At 39.0% G+C, this 16,820-nt stretch overlaps 1 protein-coding gene across 2 annotated transcripts; it reads left to right on the top strand.

The window, feature by feature from the left end:
• Positions 1-882: 882 nt before the first annotated feature.
• On the top strand, positions 883-16,310 carry txnrd3 (thioredoxin reductase 3). Of its 2 annotated transcripts, none has more exons than XM_023299150.3 (16): positions 883-1,247; positions 1,831-1,891; positions 3,747-3,856; positions 5,251-5,358; positions 5,942-6,014; positions 6,110-6,292; positions 6,373-6,515; positions 6,937-7,052; positions 8,183-8,408; positions 8,744-8,836; positions 9,997-10,073; positions 11,795-11,951; positions 12,526-12,633; positions 12,841-12,936; positions 13,038-13,172; positions 15,291-16,310. In XM_023299150.3, the coding sequence occupies exons 1-16, from the start codon at positions 1,137-1,139 to the stop codon at positions 15,351-15,353; spliced, it is 1,860 nt and encodes a 619-aa protein (XP_023154918.1). In that variant the 5' UTR covers positions 883-1,136; the 3' UTR covers positions 15,354-16,310. The 2 variants fall into 2 exon arrangements, with proteins under 2 accessions (XP_023154918.1, XP_023154919.1); XM_023299151.3 differs by having other exon boundaries at positions 884-1,247; positions 6,110-6,229.
• Positions 16,311-16,820: the final 510 nt, after the last annotated feature.

Here is a 16,820-nt window from a genome sequence, read left to right as displayed (position 1 = left end):
TTGGCTCTGTCTGTAAATTTAAGTTATAATAAAATAACATAAGTCTTTGTTAATCCCACAGTGGGGAGATTTGCAGAATTACAGGAGCAAGGATAGTGCACACATTTAAGGAATGTAGTACAAAAGTAAACCAAAACATACATACATACTAGTTCCAGAAATAACTGTATTGCACAGTGGTAATGCGGATTTGGTTCACGTTTAAAAAATATTTAATGTGGAACATAATATATGTAATCGGAGAGAAGTTCAGAAAACTGCATGAAAAGGAAGAAATAGTAGCTTGAGTAGTTTGGAGTTGCTTAGCTTATAATGCACCTGTAGGCTGTCATGTAGCAACTTCACCAGAAGATGGCGGTAGACTGTAGAAAATTAAGTCTATGGAGAATATTCTCTACTATTTCATCCCTCAAAGAAGTAGAAATAATTTTAGAAGTAACAGTAAACTGCTCGGAGGCCACAGATTAGCAGTTATTAGCTTAGCATTATGCAGCTAGCCGTAACAAACCCTGAAATGCATCCACTCACAGCTCTTCTTCGCTTTACTCCTGTATTAAATTAGGATTAGTTGTCTTCCAGAGGCGCCTGTAGGACCCCAAACTTATGTTATCATCACCTTGGCTAGCAGGGGATGCTTGTTTTTTACGTATAAGCTCGCTAAGTTATTAAAAAAAAAAAACTTTTAAAAGATTGAGAATATTTCCGGTAAATAATCGTTCCTGTCCTTCTACGGCAGGTCAATAGCCGACCTTGTGACGTAGCTGTAGCTCTGCGCGTTTTGTAGCGCGAGATTTGCCGTGTGGGCGGGGCTCTTCCGGTTCGCAGCGCTCGGCGATGATAAATACGGCGAACGCGGTGAGTCATATCGAGCGCACCCAAAGCAAGCGCGACAAGAAATGATGAGACGTTTGGCGCGGTTGGTAGACTAGCTGCTGACGGCGGAGGGAGAGGAACTGGGGTTAGGACCGTCGTTCGGCTGCTTTTTTACTATTCCCTCTCGGAGAAACAACCAAGAGACTGGAAAAGGAAAGAAAGAGAACGAGAGAGTTGGTGCTACTGAAGTTGTTTTCCCGTCATTCTCCCGTCAGCCGTCTATCGAAGCTTGCCCTGGGCAGGCAGACGGAAATACCTTGAAAATGCCTCCCATCGACACCGGGAAGAATGAACTCAAAACTCGGATACAGGAGCTTATCGACACCAATCAAGTGATCGTTTTTAGCAAAAGCTACTGTCCGTATTGTGTAAAGGTAAGCTATTTGCTCTGTCGACGGGAGAGACCTCGCTTTGTGCCGGTCGAAAACTTCCATATTCTCCCGCGAAGTACACGGGCTCCGTCTAATTGCTGATTCGACTACATGCGTCAATGCAGTCCGCAACTGCGTCTCTTTAAAGGCTGGTTCCAAACTTCCTCACTGGTTTTCAGTCAACAGTATTACGTTAAACAACGAGCCGTAATGTTTAACAATATTTTTGTTAGGTCGAAGTGAAATATCAAGTGTTAGCCGCCTTGCTGTAAGTGGTAACGGTTCTTGGAAAAGTTAGCTTACATACTTTATGGATAACTTGAGACCTAATTGGCTCGACAGACCCCAAGGTAAAACAAGGTGACGTTCACTGTCAGTTTGTCATACATACCTTCATATATATATATATATATATATATATATATATATATATATATATATATATATATATATATATATATATATATATATATATATAAACTCTATGTATATGCATGCATGTATGTTTGGTGAATATTTCAATTTTGTGCATCAGTGTATGTTCTGCACCACAGCGGAATCTGATACATCTTTTACACGTTCGCAGGTAAAAGACTTGTTCAAAGAGCTGAAAGTCGAGTGCAAGGTGGTGGAGCTGGATCTCATAGGTAAGATGGAGTTGATTATTTCAGCTTGTAGCAGCGGTAACATGCCATATGTAATACTATATTTGTTGCAATGTTTCACAGCAAACTTAAGATGCTTTTCTCGTCTGGAGACAGGCTGAAACTTACATTTGCAATAAAAATGAGACATTAAGCTTGTTGATCATTGAAGCGCATAACCAGTCAGACCAGTGCTTTTTGGCTTATCAGGGCAGGCTGGTGCACACCTGTGGAGATGTGGTGCCAATGCAGGAAAGATTTTCTTTGTGATACAGAAATTATCCTCAGATCTGGATTTGCATACTGCTTTTCATGTACAAAGAACGCATCTTTGGCAGTTCAGTGCATCATGTTTGTTGTTGTACAATATCATATAACGCTCATGTAATAATATAAAATGTGCCTTTGTAGGAGAGGTTGTGATTCTTAACAAGCAGTGTACATTAATGGGTGCTTACAGCGTCCCTACATTTGCTTAGACTACGTTGTAGCATGCTGTAAACAATGTTTAAAATGTGGTGTTTTAATAAAAAATGTTTTATTGGTACGTGACAGATGAATCACAGAAAAATGATCTTGATCAGAACAAATAAATACTTATTTTTACAGATGGACAGGTATAAAGGCAGGGAAAGCAGGTGCTGGATATTGTCAAGGAGAACAGCAGTCAGAAGTACCTGTCTACGTATCGGGGCTAATATTAATTAGTTAAAGTGTTTATCTGTGTGTTATTTGTTTTAAAAATTGTTTAAATATTCAACAGGTTAAAAAATAGTAATTACAATTATTAACATGTGTTCTATTATTGTAGTATTGGTTATGCAAATTGTTTAACTAATGCACACTGGGTTTTATAATATACATGTCTTTTATTTTTTGTATGGTAGTCCTGTGCCTATTTTGTGCACATTTTCCTTCCATTCCGTGCAAGTTTCTAAGAGCTTCACTGACTGAGAATCTACATACTTTTGTTCTTAGTTTTTTGCCTTCTCCCTCTTATATTTTTGTGGTACCATTATTCAATGTCATGTAAATATAAATCATACTTTCACAACTAGATTTGAATCCAAACAGTTTCCTTGCATGAAAAAAGTCCAACAATATAGTAGTAAGGATGTTGAGTTAGGCCAGACTTTGCTCCTTTGCTGCAGCACAAAATGTGCTGAGTCACTCCCTGATGATGGCCTTGTATCGTGACTCTGTAAACTCCATCCTGTCTTTCTACTCGGTTATTTCTGTCACAGTTATTATTGTGTGAAGGTATCAACAAAGGGATGTTCATAATTAACCACATTAATCAAGACTGATAAACTTAGTCACCATCAAGTATATGATTGTTCATAATTTACAGCATTAACCAGAGTGGCACCACCTCAGGAAATTGCTTTTTATTGTGGCATGTAGCAGCACCAATGTTAGCTAGATTTATAATAGTGAGGGAAACCTGTTACTGCAAAGATTGCATGCAAAAGGAAATTAGAGAGTATTTACAATTAAAGTGAAGTCACATCTTGCTGCTTAGACAGAAACGATTTAAAGTGTAGGATTTTTATTATCCCAGTGGCATCAACAGGTGCTACAGAATGCCTTTGTGTCATATTAATAGTAAACTGTTACTGCTAAAAAAACACCTAGCCACTGGTTAGCCGTACTATTTTATCTCACCCTCTATTGTTGTTTGTCATAATTTGCCAATATATAAGTATAGTACGAGACATGAGGTTTTTGTTTGTGTATTAGAGTCAAAACAAACACATAATGCAGTGGATGCTCAGGTATTTCCACATGAAAATTGGTTGCAGTTAAGAAATTGTTAATAAGTGTTATGCATTCACACAATATTCACCTTTCTGTACAGAGGATGGAACAAACTACCAGGAGATGCTGCTTGAGATGACTGGCCAGAAAACAGTACCAAATGTCTTCATCAGTAAGACGCATGTTGGTGGCTGCGACAAAACACTGCAGGTAACAAACAAATGTCCTCAGATAAATGCTTTAGTGTGTATCTTTTTTAGTGTTATGTTTTTCTTTTGGTCCTGCAAATGCATGTGCCATGTCCGTAAATGGTGCAGCACTCCTCAGCACTTGAGAAGCTCAGCCCACTTTTCTGCCCTCCTTTTGAATAGTTATGACTCATAAAGTGTGCAGTGTCTTTTTCCTTGTGATCCCAAAACAAGAGAGTACTGAATAAGTCTTTGTCATGGCAGCAAAGGAAGAAGTGTAACCAGAAACATGTAGGTGTGCCAGTAGATCATTCCTGTGGGCTGCGTATCTCTTACCTGTGGGCAAATAATTAAAATGAGAAAATAGTTAACCTTGTTTGTCCCCTCAGAGGTCTATTACAACAGCAGGTTTGGTGTCAGGAACCCTTATTTTGTCTTTGTGTACACCACATTTTTCTGCTACACTGCGACATAGACCAGTAAGAGAGTGTAAATGGAGGGCAGGCTGTATCAATGTTGCTAAATGTATCAGCTTGTCCTTTTTTTTGAAGTGAATTCATCCACTGCACGCTCTTTTAAAGTTGTGTTAGGGATCCATCATTGATGTTGGCCAATAAATGCTTTAAATTAAAATATTACTATTGACCCAAAATGATTTCTGACAGAGGGTAATATCACCAAGGTTTAATGTTGACAGTTTTGTGTCTGAAAATGATGCATAAAAATAAATATAGCATGCTTTGCTTGTAAATTGAAGGGATTTTTTTAGCTGCTGAGTGATTGTGAGTAATTGGAAAAACATTGTTTTTATTGTCTGCACCTGCCAGAAGGGATGAGTGCCAAAACCTGTTATCTCTAGGGTTCAATAATTAAATACCGGCGCATCAATAGGCATCGTTATCAGTTCTGTTCTACATACTGAGCAAACGAAGATTATAGTATCCGGTTTATCATCCCTATACAGATGTAATTCTGCATATTTTATGTCACCAGCTCCCTTTCTGGTTGATGAAAGATGTATTTTGTGAGAGAGCTATCTATCTTGGTGTTGACAATGCTCGTTGCAACATATGTCTCTTGCATATAAGAACGGAAACACCAACAATCTGCAAAAACATCTAGCAAAAGTTGATCGCACACAGGCAGAGAAATGCACAGTTTCCCTTTGCTTAGTTCAAAGGTCAGTCATCGTCGTCCCAGTTATGTTATGTAAGGTGCCTGGAACCCTTGCATAGAGTTAACTATATTACACGAATGAGGGTTAATGATTGAAAGTAATCATTAGGCAGTGGATTGTTTTAGCTATGAGTGTGTTCACAAATTCAGTCTGAAGTGATCAGAGCATAATTTTTTGTTGTCCTGTCTAATATAACTAAGTGCTGTATTGATGAAGCATTTTGTGAATCTTTGTGTCAGGCCCATAAAGACGGCAGCCTGCAGCAGCTTCTGAACGGAGAAAATGAAGCTTACGACTACGACCTGATCGTCATTGGAGGAGGCTCTGGAGGTCTGGCCTGCTCAAAGGTGACAAGATTAACTGCAACACATTTAGCATTACCTGGTTGTGGGTTGTTGCACAATTTTGTGGCTAACAGTTTGTCAGAGAATCATTGTGAAACTGAAGCTGGTGTTGAAATTCTGCAATCAGTTGCTGCACTTCGCTTTGGGCTAGGGTTGAACAATTTATCAATGTCAAATTGAAACTTGAAGCAATGCAATTAGCAAAGCATGAAGGCTGCAGCGCACAGTATACATTCTACAGCGTGTTTGACCCACAGCTTAAAGTGTTCTGTTAGGTGGTTTTACAAATTCATGTTGTCTTTCTTGTGTGACAGTCATACTTTTGATTGGTGTCTGATGTGATGACGCTCCATCACTTCTTCTAAATTAATTGTGCTGTGAATATCAAACTGAGGCATGACTTTAAAAATATAAAATTTATTCACGGTATCTGTCAGAAAATTTGCACTTAGTGTGAACCATAAACTGTTTCTCCTTGGATACAGATTGCAAGTATGCGAGGGGAAACTGCCTCTAGTGGCATAAACATACTACTAAATGACTAATTTACATGCTGAAGCAGTAACATTGGCTCTGTTGACAACAGGAAGCCGCTAATTTGGGGAAGAAGGTCATGGTACTTGACTATGTGGTGCCTACACCAAAAGGAACCACCTGGGGTAAGATACTTTTTATAATGATATCTAACAAGATACAATGTGATGTAATTTAGCTGCTAACCAACTGTTCCATTGTGTAACGCTGTGGTGATCAGGTCTCGGTGGAACCTGCGTGAACGTTGGCTGCATCCCCAAGAAGCTGATGCACCAGACGGCTATGCTGGCCACAGCCATGCAGGACGCCCGCAAGTTCGGCTGGGAGTTCGACGAGACAGGTGAGGGCTCAGGGCAGCGACCCAGGAGGTCACGGAGGGGGCACATAACACCAGCTTGCCATGGTAAATAAGGCAAACCTATTTTTAGGAGTCACTTGTTGTTTTTCTGCTGATTCCACTGATCGGTGTCTGTCATTCCTCAGTGAAACACAACTGGGAGACGATGAAGACGGCAGTGAACAACTACATTGGCTCACTGAACTGGGGTTACAGGGTGGCACTGAGAGACAAGAATGTCAACTATGTCAATGCCTATGCAGAATTCATTGAACCACACAAAATCAAGGTAAATGGGTACTTGTAGTATAAAGAAACCTTCAGTGAAATTGTACAAATGTTAAACTGGAAGTGCTGGTTTAGAACCAGTTTTAGAAGCTGTACCAACTAGCATTTCTGTGATTAATTTTATAAAAAGAGCATTGTTCAAGGTGCCATCTCAAAAGTCTTCACTAATCTCCATGAGCTGTCTTGTGAAATGTTGTCTAGTGTGATGTAGCAACAAATATTTTGCTTTGTTTGTCTTGAAAAGAATTTGATAAATATTTAGTCGGCCTTTTCAGCATTGCTGTTGGTTTTCCTACTCATGAACACGTTTTTAGCTGCACACAAAGCAAATGGTTTCACTTTTCAAAGAATTCTCCTCATTAAACATCTCGCACCATCTGTTTCAACAGTATCCCTGAGCCTCTGTTTGCTTTTTCTGACAGGCGACAAACAAACGAGGGAAAGAGACGTTTTACACAGCGGCCAAGTTTGTGTTAGCTACGGGTGAGAGGCCACGCTACCTGGGCATCCCTGGAGACAAGGAGTACTGCATCACCAGGTGAGAGCACAACGCTGAGTACTTCACCACCAGCTCTTTAATATGCTGTGTTACTGGAAGCCTCACCCAGAGCTCAGTTTTAGATCAGTGGGTGCGTTCAGCAGATTTGTGAAAAAGGGCGTCTTATGCCACAGTGTGTTGACTGAGTGTAATCTCTGAACCGATGAGCACGCCCTTTCATGACCTAACAGGTGGCCTCGCCTCAGGGCACCCATTAATCTCAAATTATCTCTAAATGTCAAATTATTCTCAGGTGTTTTTGGTGATTATGCTGGAGTTGATCTCGCTGCCCACTTGCTCCCACATGTGCCATATCAAGGATTGCCGCATAATACAGAAAAAAAATTATATGGGTTAGAGTGTAATAGCACGTAATTGAATCCACTTATTATTGAATCTCATTTAGTTTAACTTTCACCATTAGGAGTTAACTAGAACTCAAGGATTCATTTTAGATCCCTCAGCTGCTGGACAATAAACCAGAAATGTAACAGTTTTTATTACAAGCTGGTAATTCAATCAATGTCACTTTGAATTTAGCCTAATATACTTTTACTGCATGTGGTGGCAGTTTAAAACTGATGAACAACACAAGTATGAAATACGGTTGGTTGATTCATATTGCCTTGACACACTGAAATAAGAGCGTACTGACTTTTACATCAGTTTTTTCTTGTTGGACTACTTGGTCCAAATAATTGTTTTCAGCATAATTTTTTTGCAGATCAAAAAAGGATTTATCAAAGGTTTGGTAAAAGAAAGAACCCAGGTGGTTGCCACTGGGGGACTGGATCCAAAATGGAACCAATCACAGCCTGGATACTTGTATATGACCAGTATTATTAGTATCCACCACTGTCTTTTGCTGTATTCAGGAGCATTTATAATTTTGCAGGGCAACAGAAAAGGTTTATGAGCAGCATCTTGTTTTCAGCACACAATGTTTCCTTTAATAATCAACATGTTATACTGGAGGGTTTACATGGGACCTTAATTCATACACAGTAAGAAAAAAATCTCCACCTTTTTAACCAGAAGGTTTATCTGCTTGCAAAACTTGCTGGAAAAAAGGAGCTCTTCATTGCTTATCCTGCTCTGTGCTTTAACTCTGCTGTGTGTTTGTCCACCAGTGACGACCTCTTCTCGTTGCCGTACTGCCCTGGAAAGACGCTGGTGATCGGGGCGTCGTACGTGGCTCTGGAGTGTGGCGGCTTCCTGGCCGGCCTGGGACTGGACGTCACCGTCATGGTGCGGTCCATCCTGCTGAGGGGCTTCGACCAGGACATGGCTAACCGTGCCGGAGAACACATGGAGGAGCACGGTGTCAAGTTCCTCCGCAAATATGTCCCTACAAAGGTGAGTGTTGATAAAACTGCTATGTGTGCAGATGCAGCTAAATGATGATGTAGTTTTTCTAGGTACAGTTGAAATGACTATAAGTTATCAGGTTTTTAGCATGTCCTTCAAGTCATATTTTTAAAATTTTACCACGTTTGGAAATGAGACCTCTGTACCTCAATGTGTTCCCGTGTTGAATTTATTTGTAGCCAAGGCAGCAGGTGGTCAGCATACTCTGAAATAGGTGCAGTTAATTGCACTTCATTTATTGTTGTTTTATCCTTGCATCTTAAGTTTATTTCGCAGCCTGACATTTGACACAGTTCAACATGTTTGTCCTCTTTATGTGTCAGATTGAGGAGCTGGAAGCAGGCACTCCAGGCAGGCTGAAGGTGACAGCCAAGTCTACAGAGTCTGACGAGGTCATTGAGGGCGAGTACAACACGGTACGTACCTTTTTAATTTGTTGATTCGTTCGTCACTTAACTCTCCTCTCTGTGACAGCAGTTACTCTTATTAAGTATGTGTTTTTTCAGTGTAATGTGTATTGTGGTGTTCTAGTTCCTTTCTCCTGTCATATGGAATCCTAAAGTATTCAGTAACAGATCACTTAAAATACATAACGAAAGAACAATAATTCAAAGAAATTGTGTAAATTGTGTACATAAACCAGCAACTTGGAAAATGATTAAAGAAATTATTGTTAATTGTATTTTGAACTGAATATCATTCAAGGCAATTTCAGTTTCAAAATGCTATTTGTACTGTTCTGCCATTTATTCCCATTTATTTCATTTTGATGTTTATTTACTTCGTATAACCTTTAATGAGTGGTGTTGTCACTGCCCCTTATACACCACAGTACACAAATACCTAATCTCTAGTACTTTAGCTAAGACTGCTAAGTCTTAACTAGCTCTTGTTGGGATTATCTTTAGAATCAAAACACCACTAAGACAACTGAACTAACCAATAAACATTAAATGCTGCTGTGATCACTGTTTTTTCAGTTTGATACTGAGTATTAAAACGAGCTTACAGTCCAGTTTAGCTAGTTTGGTAGCTTGTGTAACCTGGTTGCGGTAAATAAATAGAAGGGATGTTGGTCCCTGTGTCTGTGTGTTGTGTTTATGAACAGCGACTGCTAGAGAGCTGATTCAAAATTACATTTCCACTGTTGTTGCTCCCACTAACGGTAGCTAAATGATTAAATCTCATTACGGTTGTACAGCTTGCTACTTCGAGAGGCATAGATTGGCTGAAAGGCGAGACTGTCTGCTTTATAGTTACTTTTATACTAGGTTTTTGTTGTCTTTGTGGATACCTGGCCAAATTTAGATGTGATATTTTTAGATAATGAGTAAATTTCATATGCTTTAGACCATAAAGGTTTTCACATTTGCAATAAAAGTCAAAGATAACTATCTGTTTTCCTTTAAGAGGAAGGAAATGATTAATCTGAACCAATCACAACGCTAGTATGAAGCAATTCCGTTTTCTTCTCCCTAGTTTTTCTGTTTAGCTGTTCTTGTGCTAACAAAGCTCTAGCCGCTGTCTTGACTCAGTTCTTCCTTCAGACTCAACCACTAACTTCTCTGTTTATCAGGTGTTGATAGCAGTGGGCCGAGACGCATGCACTGACAAGATTGGCCTGGACAAAACAGGGGTCAAAGTCAACCCAAAGTAAGTTTATTGTCTCACTGTGTGGTTCGTCGTTGCACGTTCATTCCCATTACTGTGCCTTTAAGACTCACGGTACAGTCACAGTGATTCAGCAGTATTTGCCGTCTCATGGCTCTCTGCAGGGGAGGCATGAGTGTGCTGAGGGATTTGTTAGGTATGGAGAAGGACTGACTTATTGTTGAGATTAGAAAGCTGATGTGCAGTATATTATGGCAGAAAAGTGATGTAACTGCAGTTAAAAGGTTTCTCCAGTCTGGTGTCATTTTGCATTGTCTGCACTAATTTGATTACCCTGCTTGTTTAATGGCTTCAAGCAGCACATTTCCTGTTGTCCCTCTTTTTTCATCTCTAGGAAATTAGGTTTAAAATAGAATTAATCTTACTTATTTCAACATTTTGCAATTAACTGTTGTTTGTGATATTGCAAGCATAGAACTTGCAGCCTTTTCTTTGAGGATTTCCATGTTTTTGTAAAGCCAACAGGGATTAAGACAGCATGAGGCCAGCTTAAAAGAGCGCTCAGAGTCATGCCCTGGTCTCATGACCGTAGTCATATTCAGATGAAGCCAACATGCAGCCATAAGGCCACTGGGTTCAGGGGCCATCAGCCTGTTTGTGTTTCTGCTGCTAGACTGTGTTGAATTTTAATGTTGCTTATAAAAAAGCTTTGTGTGACCTTAGGCCCAGTTTATTTCTTATTTATGCTGTTGTTTAGAAGTGTGCTGTTGTTCATTAGCCCAAAAGTGCCTACTTTACTGACAGTCCCTTTGGTTTCAGGAGTTTTTGCATAATTTTAGCAGTATAATAAGTTAAAATTGAACAATTAAATAGTGGTTAAAATATTCTATTGGGTAGTTTATTTTTTTCAATTTCCAATTAATATCATTAATAGCAATAAGGCAATGAACTATAAATAAATAAACAGATCATTATTTGAATCCTGTAGTTGGAAGCAGTGCAGCACAATATAAATATTCCTACAGTCCCAGAAAAAAGCGGAATTTTCATCTTTTTAACCGTACCTCTATTTAAGACCGAACATTAACACAAAACAAAATTTGTTGTACCAATACCAGTAAAATATTTCTCTGAAGTGTGCTACATGTTTGCAGATCCTAACTACGGTTCCATAAATTCAAACCACAACATGACTTTCTTGCAGTTAAAACAACCCTTGGATGAATTCAGATTGTAATTGATTTTTAACTCTATACACAATTTGAACCATTAAAAAGTCGACCAAATCTCTCAACGGTGAGTTTTTGGTCCATGATAACCAGTTATTTCAAGTTTTTATGGTTCTCTGTCAATGTAGGAAAATTGGATTTGAACTTCCCCATATCTTTACATATGAAGTTATATACACTACCAGTTAAAAGTTTGGACATACCTTCTGATTGAGCAGTTTTTGTTTATTTTATACATTGTAGATTTATACTGAAGACATCAAAACTATAAAAGACTACATGTGGAATTATGTTGTAAAGAAAAAGTGTTAATCTTCAGTATTACTCTACAATGTAGAAAATAATACAAATAAATAAAAACTGAATGAGAAGGCGTGTGCAAACTTTTGACTGGTAGTGTATACGTTTCATTCTTTTATTTTCAACATAATCAGGGGAAAAAATAAATGTAATTTTAAAATTAAAACTGCAAAACTGGGCCAAACTAAAAATGTCTGTATTCTTCCTCACTGACCTCTCCTCACCACCTTCCAGGAATGGAAAAATTCCAGTGAACGATGAGGAGCAGACAAATGTGCCTCACATCTACGCCATTGGAGACATTCTGGAGGGAAAGTGGGAGCTGACACCTGTCGCCATCCAGGCTGGCAAGCTGTTGGCACGACGTCTCTATGGAGGATCCACAGTGAAGGTATATTGTTACCTGCAGATAACATTTATAGAAACCTGTAGCTCGTATGGGCTGTTAAATAGAAGCACAAATTGTGAAATTTTGCAGGGTGTGTCTGTTTTGTCTTTGAAATTCTGGGTTTTCACTGTGATGCACATTAAAACAGACCTGCAGTAGCACCATAAAAGTCTCAGATGCATCAACAATGATTTTGCATTTAAATTGCTGTGTAATAAAAAATGAACATTAGGGTCCTTTGAAGTGACCTGATAATACAGCTTCTAAATGTTTTATATAGGTTAAGGAAAATATTGTGCAACTTTGTTCTGGTTCTTCCGACAAGAAGTATGTAGTACTAAAAAGCTACTTAAGACACTGAAATAGAAAGTTATAATATGATAAAATTGAAAAATGAGGAGGGTGAAGCTCAGATTTCGACATTTGCTGTCTCAGGTGCTGCAGTCTGCCTTTACAATGACAACCTGATATTTCCATTAGCCTACTGAAGCTCAAACCTTCCTTGACGTGTGACATTTGACAGCAGGACCATTTATTTCACCCAACAAACCTTGATTAACTGTCTGTGTTTATGCAGTGTGACTACATCAATGTTCCCACCACTGTTTTCACCCCGCTGGAGTACGGCTCCTGTGGCCTGTCAGAGGAGAAAGCTATTGAGCTGTACGGGCAGGACAACATCGAGGTAAAACACCTGAATAATGGATGAAATATCTGGTTCCTCTGGCTGTGAATCCTAGTGTAATGTTAGATATTTGCAGTACAGCTGAGAAGTGTTGTCTTTAACTGAGGAACTCATCCAGACAGTTTTTTTTTCTGCGTTTTCCTTGCAGTTTCTAATGCTGCTCATTGCTGTCATTGACCATCACTGTTCTGCTGCCCCTCTGTCCAGGTTTATCACAGTCTGTTCTGGCCTTTGGAGTTCACTGTGCCTGGCAGGGACAACAACAGATGCTACGGCAAGTTAATCTGCAACAGGCTGGACAATGTAAGATCAGCACTACTTCTACACCGTCTCATTCACTCTGCAACCAAGATATAAATCTCCTCATTGTGTTTTGTGCCTAATGTAACTCCGTGACTCTGCAGGATCGAGTCATCGGATTCCACTACCTCGGCCCGAATGCAGGAGAAGTCACACAGGGCTTTGGTGCAGCCATGAAATGCGGTGCCACCAAAGAGCAGCTGGACGGCACCATCGGCATCCACCCAACCTGTGCTGAGGTAAAAAGACTGCTTATTTATTTTACCCTTCCTTTAATAGGAGTTAGCAGTCAGGTTTGGTGCACATTTGTTGAAATCTGTCTTACAAACAGACGGATGTTGACTGAAATAGAGGAAGGGTTCATAAAGTTAGACTTTCACCAGGGCTTACGTCAAACTAATTGTCAGATTTCAGGCAGATATTGAAATTCATTAGTTGTACAAAGAGTTCTTGACTGTCTTGGGTAGAACTGTAATTGAATTCAGAGTAAGATGCCATCCATTTTTCCCCTGAAATGACCAAAAGCTTGGAAGTATTTAGTTCATTGGACTCCTGCAGTGAAACGCTTGCAGCACATAGTGATTCAACAAATACGTGCCACTATAGACAAGAGAACAAATAAGAAGCTACTATTTTTGCACATGCTCCTATAACAAATTACCAATTGAATGCAGTTGTTGCTATGGAATTGGTAGCTTAAAATTTAGTTCCTTAATGTTTGTTCAGAATAGGCTGATGCCATTTGAAACACAGCAGCAGAATTTTCACTTTGCCTGCATTAGGAAAGTGTTAAAAGAGGTTTCACTTAAAAGTTTCGTTTCAGTTACTAAATCAAAACATTTGTCCACATCCGTTCCAGCATTTGCATTCTGGAAGAACTCAACCGTGACAAAAACCTGTTGCAGTGAATCATGACTTTTAGTGGAGTTACTCTGTGAAAAGAGTTTAGGCTTTTTGTGGAACCTATTTAAGTTGTAAGAGTTCTCTAAGAGCAAAATGAAGACTGGTGTAGAGCTACACACCCATGGAAAACCACCATCTATACAATAAAACACTGTTTGTACTGCTTGTTGCAACAGTGGTCTGTTGCCCAACCAGACCAGGATATGACAACATACTGCATATCAAAATGCTTTTTGGCAGACAAAGTACGCAACAAACATTCTGAAATGAAACGGATAGCTGTGTGTGCTGCTGTCCTAACCAGACATCCAGCGAAAAGACTAAAACAGTTCAAGCCTCAGCAACTCAAAGTATCAGCTTGTGTGTGTTTGGAGGTCTGACTGTCCTTAAAATGCAGTGCAAGAGGATTTAGTAGTCATTTTGCAGATCTCAAATTGAATGCATGTTTATGTTTTTATTTTTTCTGAGCTCGGTGTATTAATTAGCTTAAATAATGAGCAGCATTACTCATTCATTATGGTAATGTGTTTGGTGATAATTGCAGCGCATTAAACAGCCATTTTCCACTTGTTTGATGTTTTCTACATTACTTGCATTGCCATTTTTTAGCAATGTTTTACCCACATCTTCATCAGATATTAACAGAAATCACAGTTGAAGCAGTTTTATCATGTCCCGTATTATACCATCGTTTCTGTGGAACTGTACTTTAAATGTCAAACTCTGTCTCATTTTGACCAGTGAGTTCTGTAGTTTTGAATACTTTGATTCCAGGTAGATTCAAGAAATGTTAACTGGGTGTTCCTAAAGTATGTAGCTTTTACATACACGTGTATAGGTATAACCTTTAAAATGTAGTAGAAATAGAAAATGGAAACACAAAATACACAAATGACAAGAATAGTAAAGTAAGTAAAATGTATTTATATAGCACCTTTCACAGACACATTGTGCTTTACAACAATAATTAAAATTAAAATAAAAACAATAATAATAAAGATAATAAATTGATCAAATTTCAATTCCAGTACAGTATACACCAGCAAAAACAATAAATAAAATAGAGCAGATACAGGTCAACCAAAAGTCTGTCTGAATAAAAATCTTTTCAGCTGCCTGCTTCACAGGCGTTTTAGTAGAGTATGGGATGAAACATACCATGCAATTACTGTAATATGTACATGGTGTAATACTTGTTTAATAATTAATACTGAACTGAATGTTAAGTAATCATTTTATTTGTAATTAGCAGTTTTTGAACGTTACAACAGTTAGAACAGGAATAATAAGATTATGTTTATGGCTTACAGTAAAATAAACTTGCATTTTTATAAAGACTCATGCTAAACTAATGAAACAGTTTCATGGGATTCTTTGGGATTAAATACGTATGAAAGTGTAAATGCTGCAAAATAAAGTGTATTTATTACTTGTTCCTCCCCTCTACCTTCCAGATCTTTACCACTTTGGACGTGACGAAGAGCTCCGGCAACGACATCACCCAGGCTGGTTGCTGAGGTTAAACCCTGCTCGTTTAGCCGGCTGCTCTCACCTTAAACTCCACTTTGAAACTCCCTCCTCTTAGATGCCAGTCAGCCTTTAACAGCTCAGCCTCATTTCCAGCCACTTCTCAGGACAAACCTAACATCATTTCCAGCGTCTGAATGGGTGAAAGCGCTCATTTAGGGAGCTAAGTGGCGACTGTTCGAGGCCGAGTCTCTGGCTGAGGGAGTTTTGCTCTGAGGGCAGCCTGCTGAACAGCGGGGTTACTCTGCTATTTTACTGGGCTCCACCAGCGTGTTCTTCTCAGAGGAAGCACCAGCACACATTACTGCTGAGTAAGTGTGTGTTTGGGCTGTTTTTGACATCCTCGCCCGTAACCTGAAATACTGAGGTGGGCCAGGATCGATGTCTCTTTGTAGAAGCACCTGGTGGTGGTCCAAACTATTCGTCCAACCCCCAACTTCAAACACTTCTTATTTGCCCTCCAGGGGGTACTCAAACTAAAATCTACAGATTTAAATTGACACCAGAATGGTTTCACGGCTGTGGTAGAATATCACCGCGCCTTCATCATTCCTGAAAGATTAATCTGAGATGTGTACATGTCGTCGTCAATATTTATATTTGCTTCATGGAGGCGTCAGAGTTTTCTTCCTTGAAGACGACTCTGTCTCTGCAGAGGTGTAAACACCCTGCAGACCTGCTTCTTTCAACTCAGAAACACTTTGAAACAATTGACAGGAAAGTTCAAACTAAATTTTACTCAGTTAATTTAATGCTTGTTTGTTGCTTCTCGCTGTTTGCCTCTGCATCATGTGTATGTATAAGATATATTCGATCCTGTAGAGGACGGTATTCTGGCTGCTGTTAGTGAGTGACATTGGTCATCTGTATAAATGACTTGTTTGTTGGTGTCAGACCACTATAGACTACTTTCTCTCAACATTTAATAAAGGATGGATTCACCTTCAGTGTTGTCAGACTGTCATTTGTAGTTTCAGATTGACGTGAAGTCATAAACGGAGCTGACTTGGGTTTGAGAATATAAAATACAATAAAAGAATAAATGTTTCCAAGCAACCTCCTCACCCTTTTCCTCAATAAAAACGTGAAGTTGCTGTCTAATATTTTGTTATTGTTTTAGTGCTTGATATTATTCAGGAAATGGCATCCTAAATGGTAAAGACAGAATCTGTGTAATATGTGGCCTGGCTCCTAAATGCAACAGTACATCAAGAGAATTCTTCATTTTTCTTTTTTTAAACTGGCAAACTAAATATAAAGAGCAGGTTATATTTTAGTGTTATACTTTCTTGCATTACCTATAATAGGTTATCTTATAAAGCCTGTGTTGCCTAGTGGGTTTTAAAGCTGCATTGATGTAAGTTTCTAGAGTCACAACAAAAACTAATCTCATTACAAGAATACCACTGACATTTTTAGACCAGTATCATCCCATCCCAAAGTGATCACTATCTAAT

The sequence above is a fragment of the Amphiprion ocellaris genome, chromosome 5 (genome assembly GCF_022539595.1).
Source record: "Amphiprion ocellaris isolate individual 3 ecotype Okinawa chromosome 5, ASM2253959v1, whole genome shotgun sequence".
Taxonomy (NCBI): Eukaryota; Metazoa; Chordata; class Actinopteri; family Pomacentridae; genus Amphiprion; species Amphiprion ocellaris.
This window is presented reverse-complemented; position numbering and strand designations above follow the sequence as displayed.

What these genes read in the sequence shown, in the direction of transcription:
- txnrd3 (XM_023299150.3), top strand. Translation starts at nt 1,137, where the DNA reads ATGCCTCCCATCGACACCGGGAAGAATGAACTCAAAACTCGGATACAG. An exon ending in GCAAATATGTCCCTACAAAG is followed by an intron (nt 8,409 to 8,743) that starts GTGAGTGTTGAT and finishes TTTATGTGTCAG; the next exon opens with ATTGAGGAGCTGGAAGCAGG. An exon ending in GGGGTCAAAGTCAACCCAAA is followed by an intron (nt 10,074 to 11,794) that starts GTAAGTTTATTG and finishes ACCACCTTCCAG; the next exon opens with GAATGGAAAAATTCCAGTGA.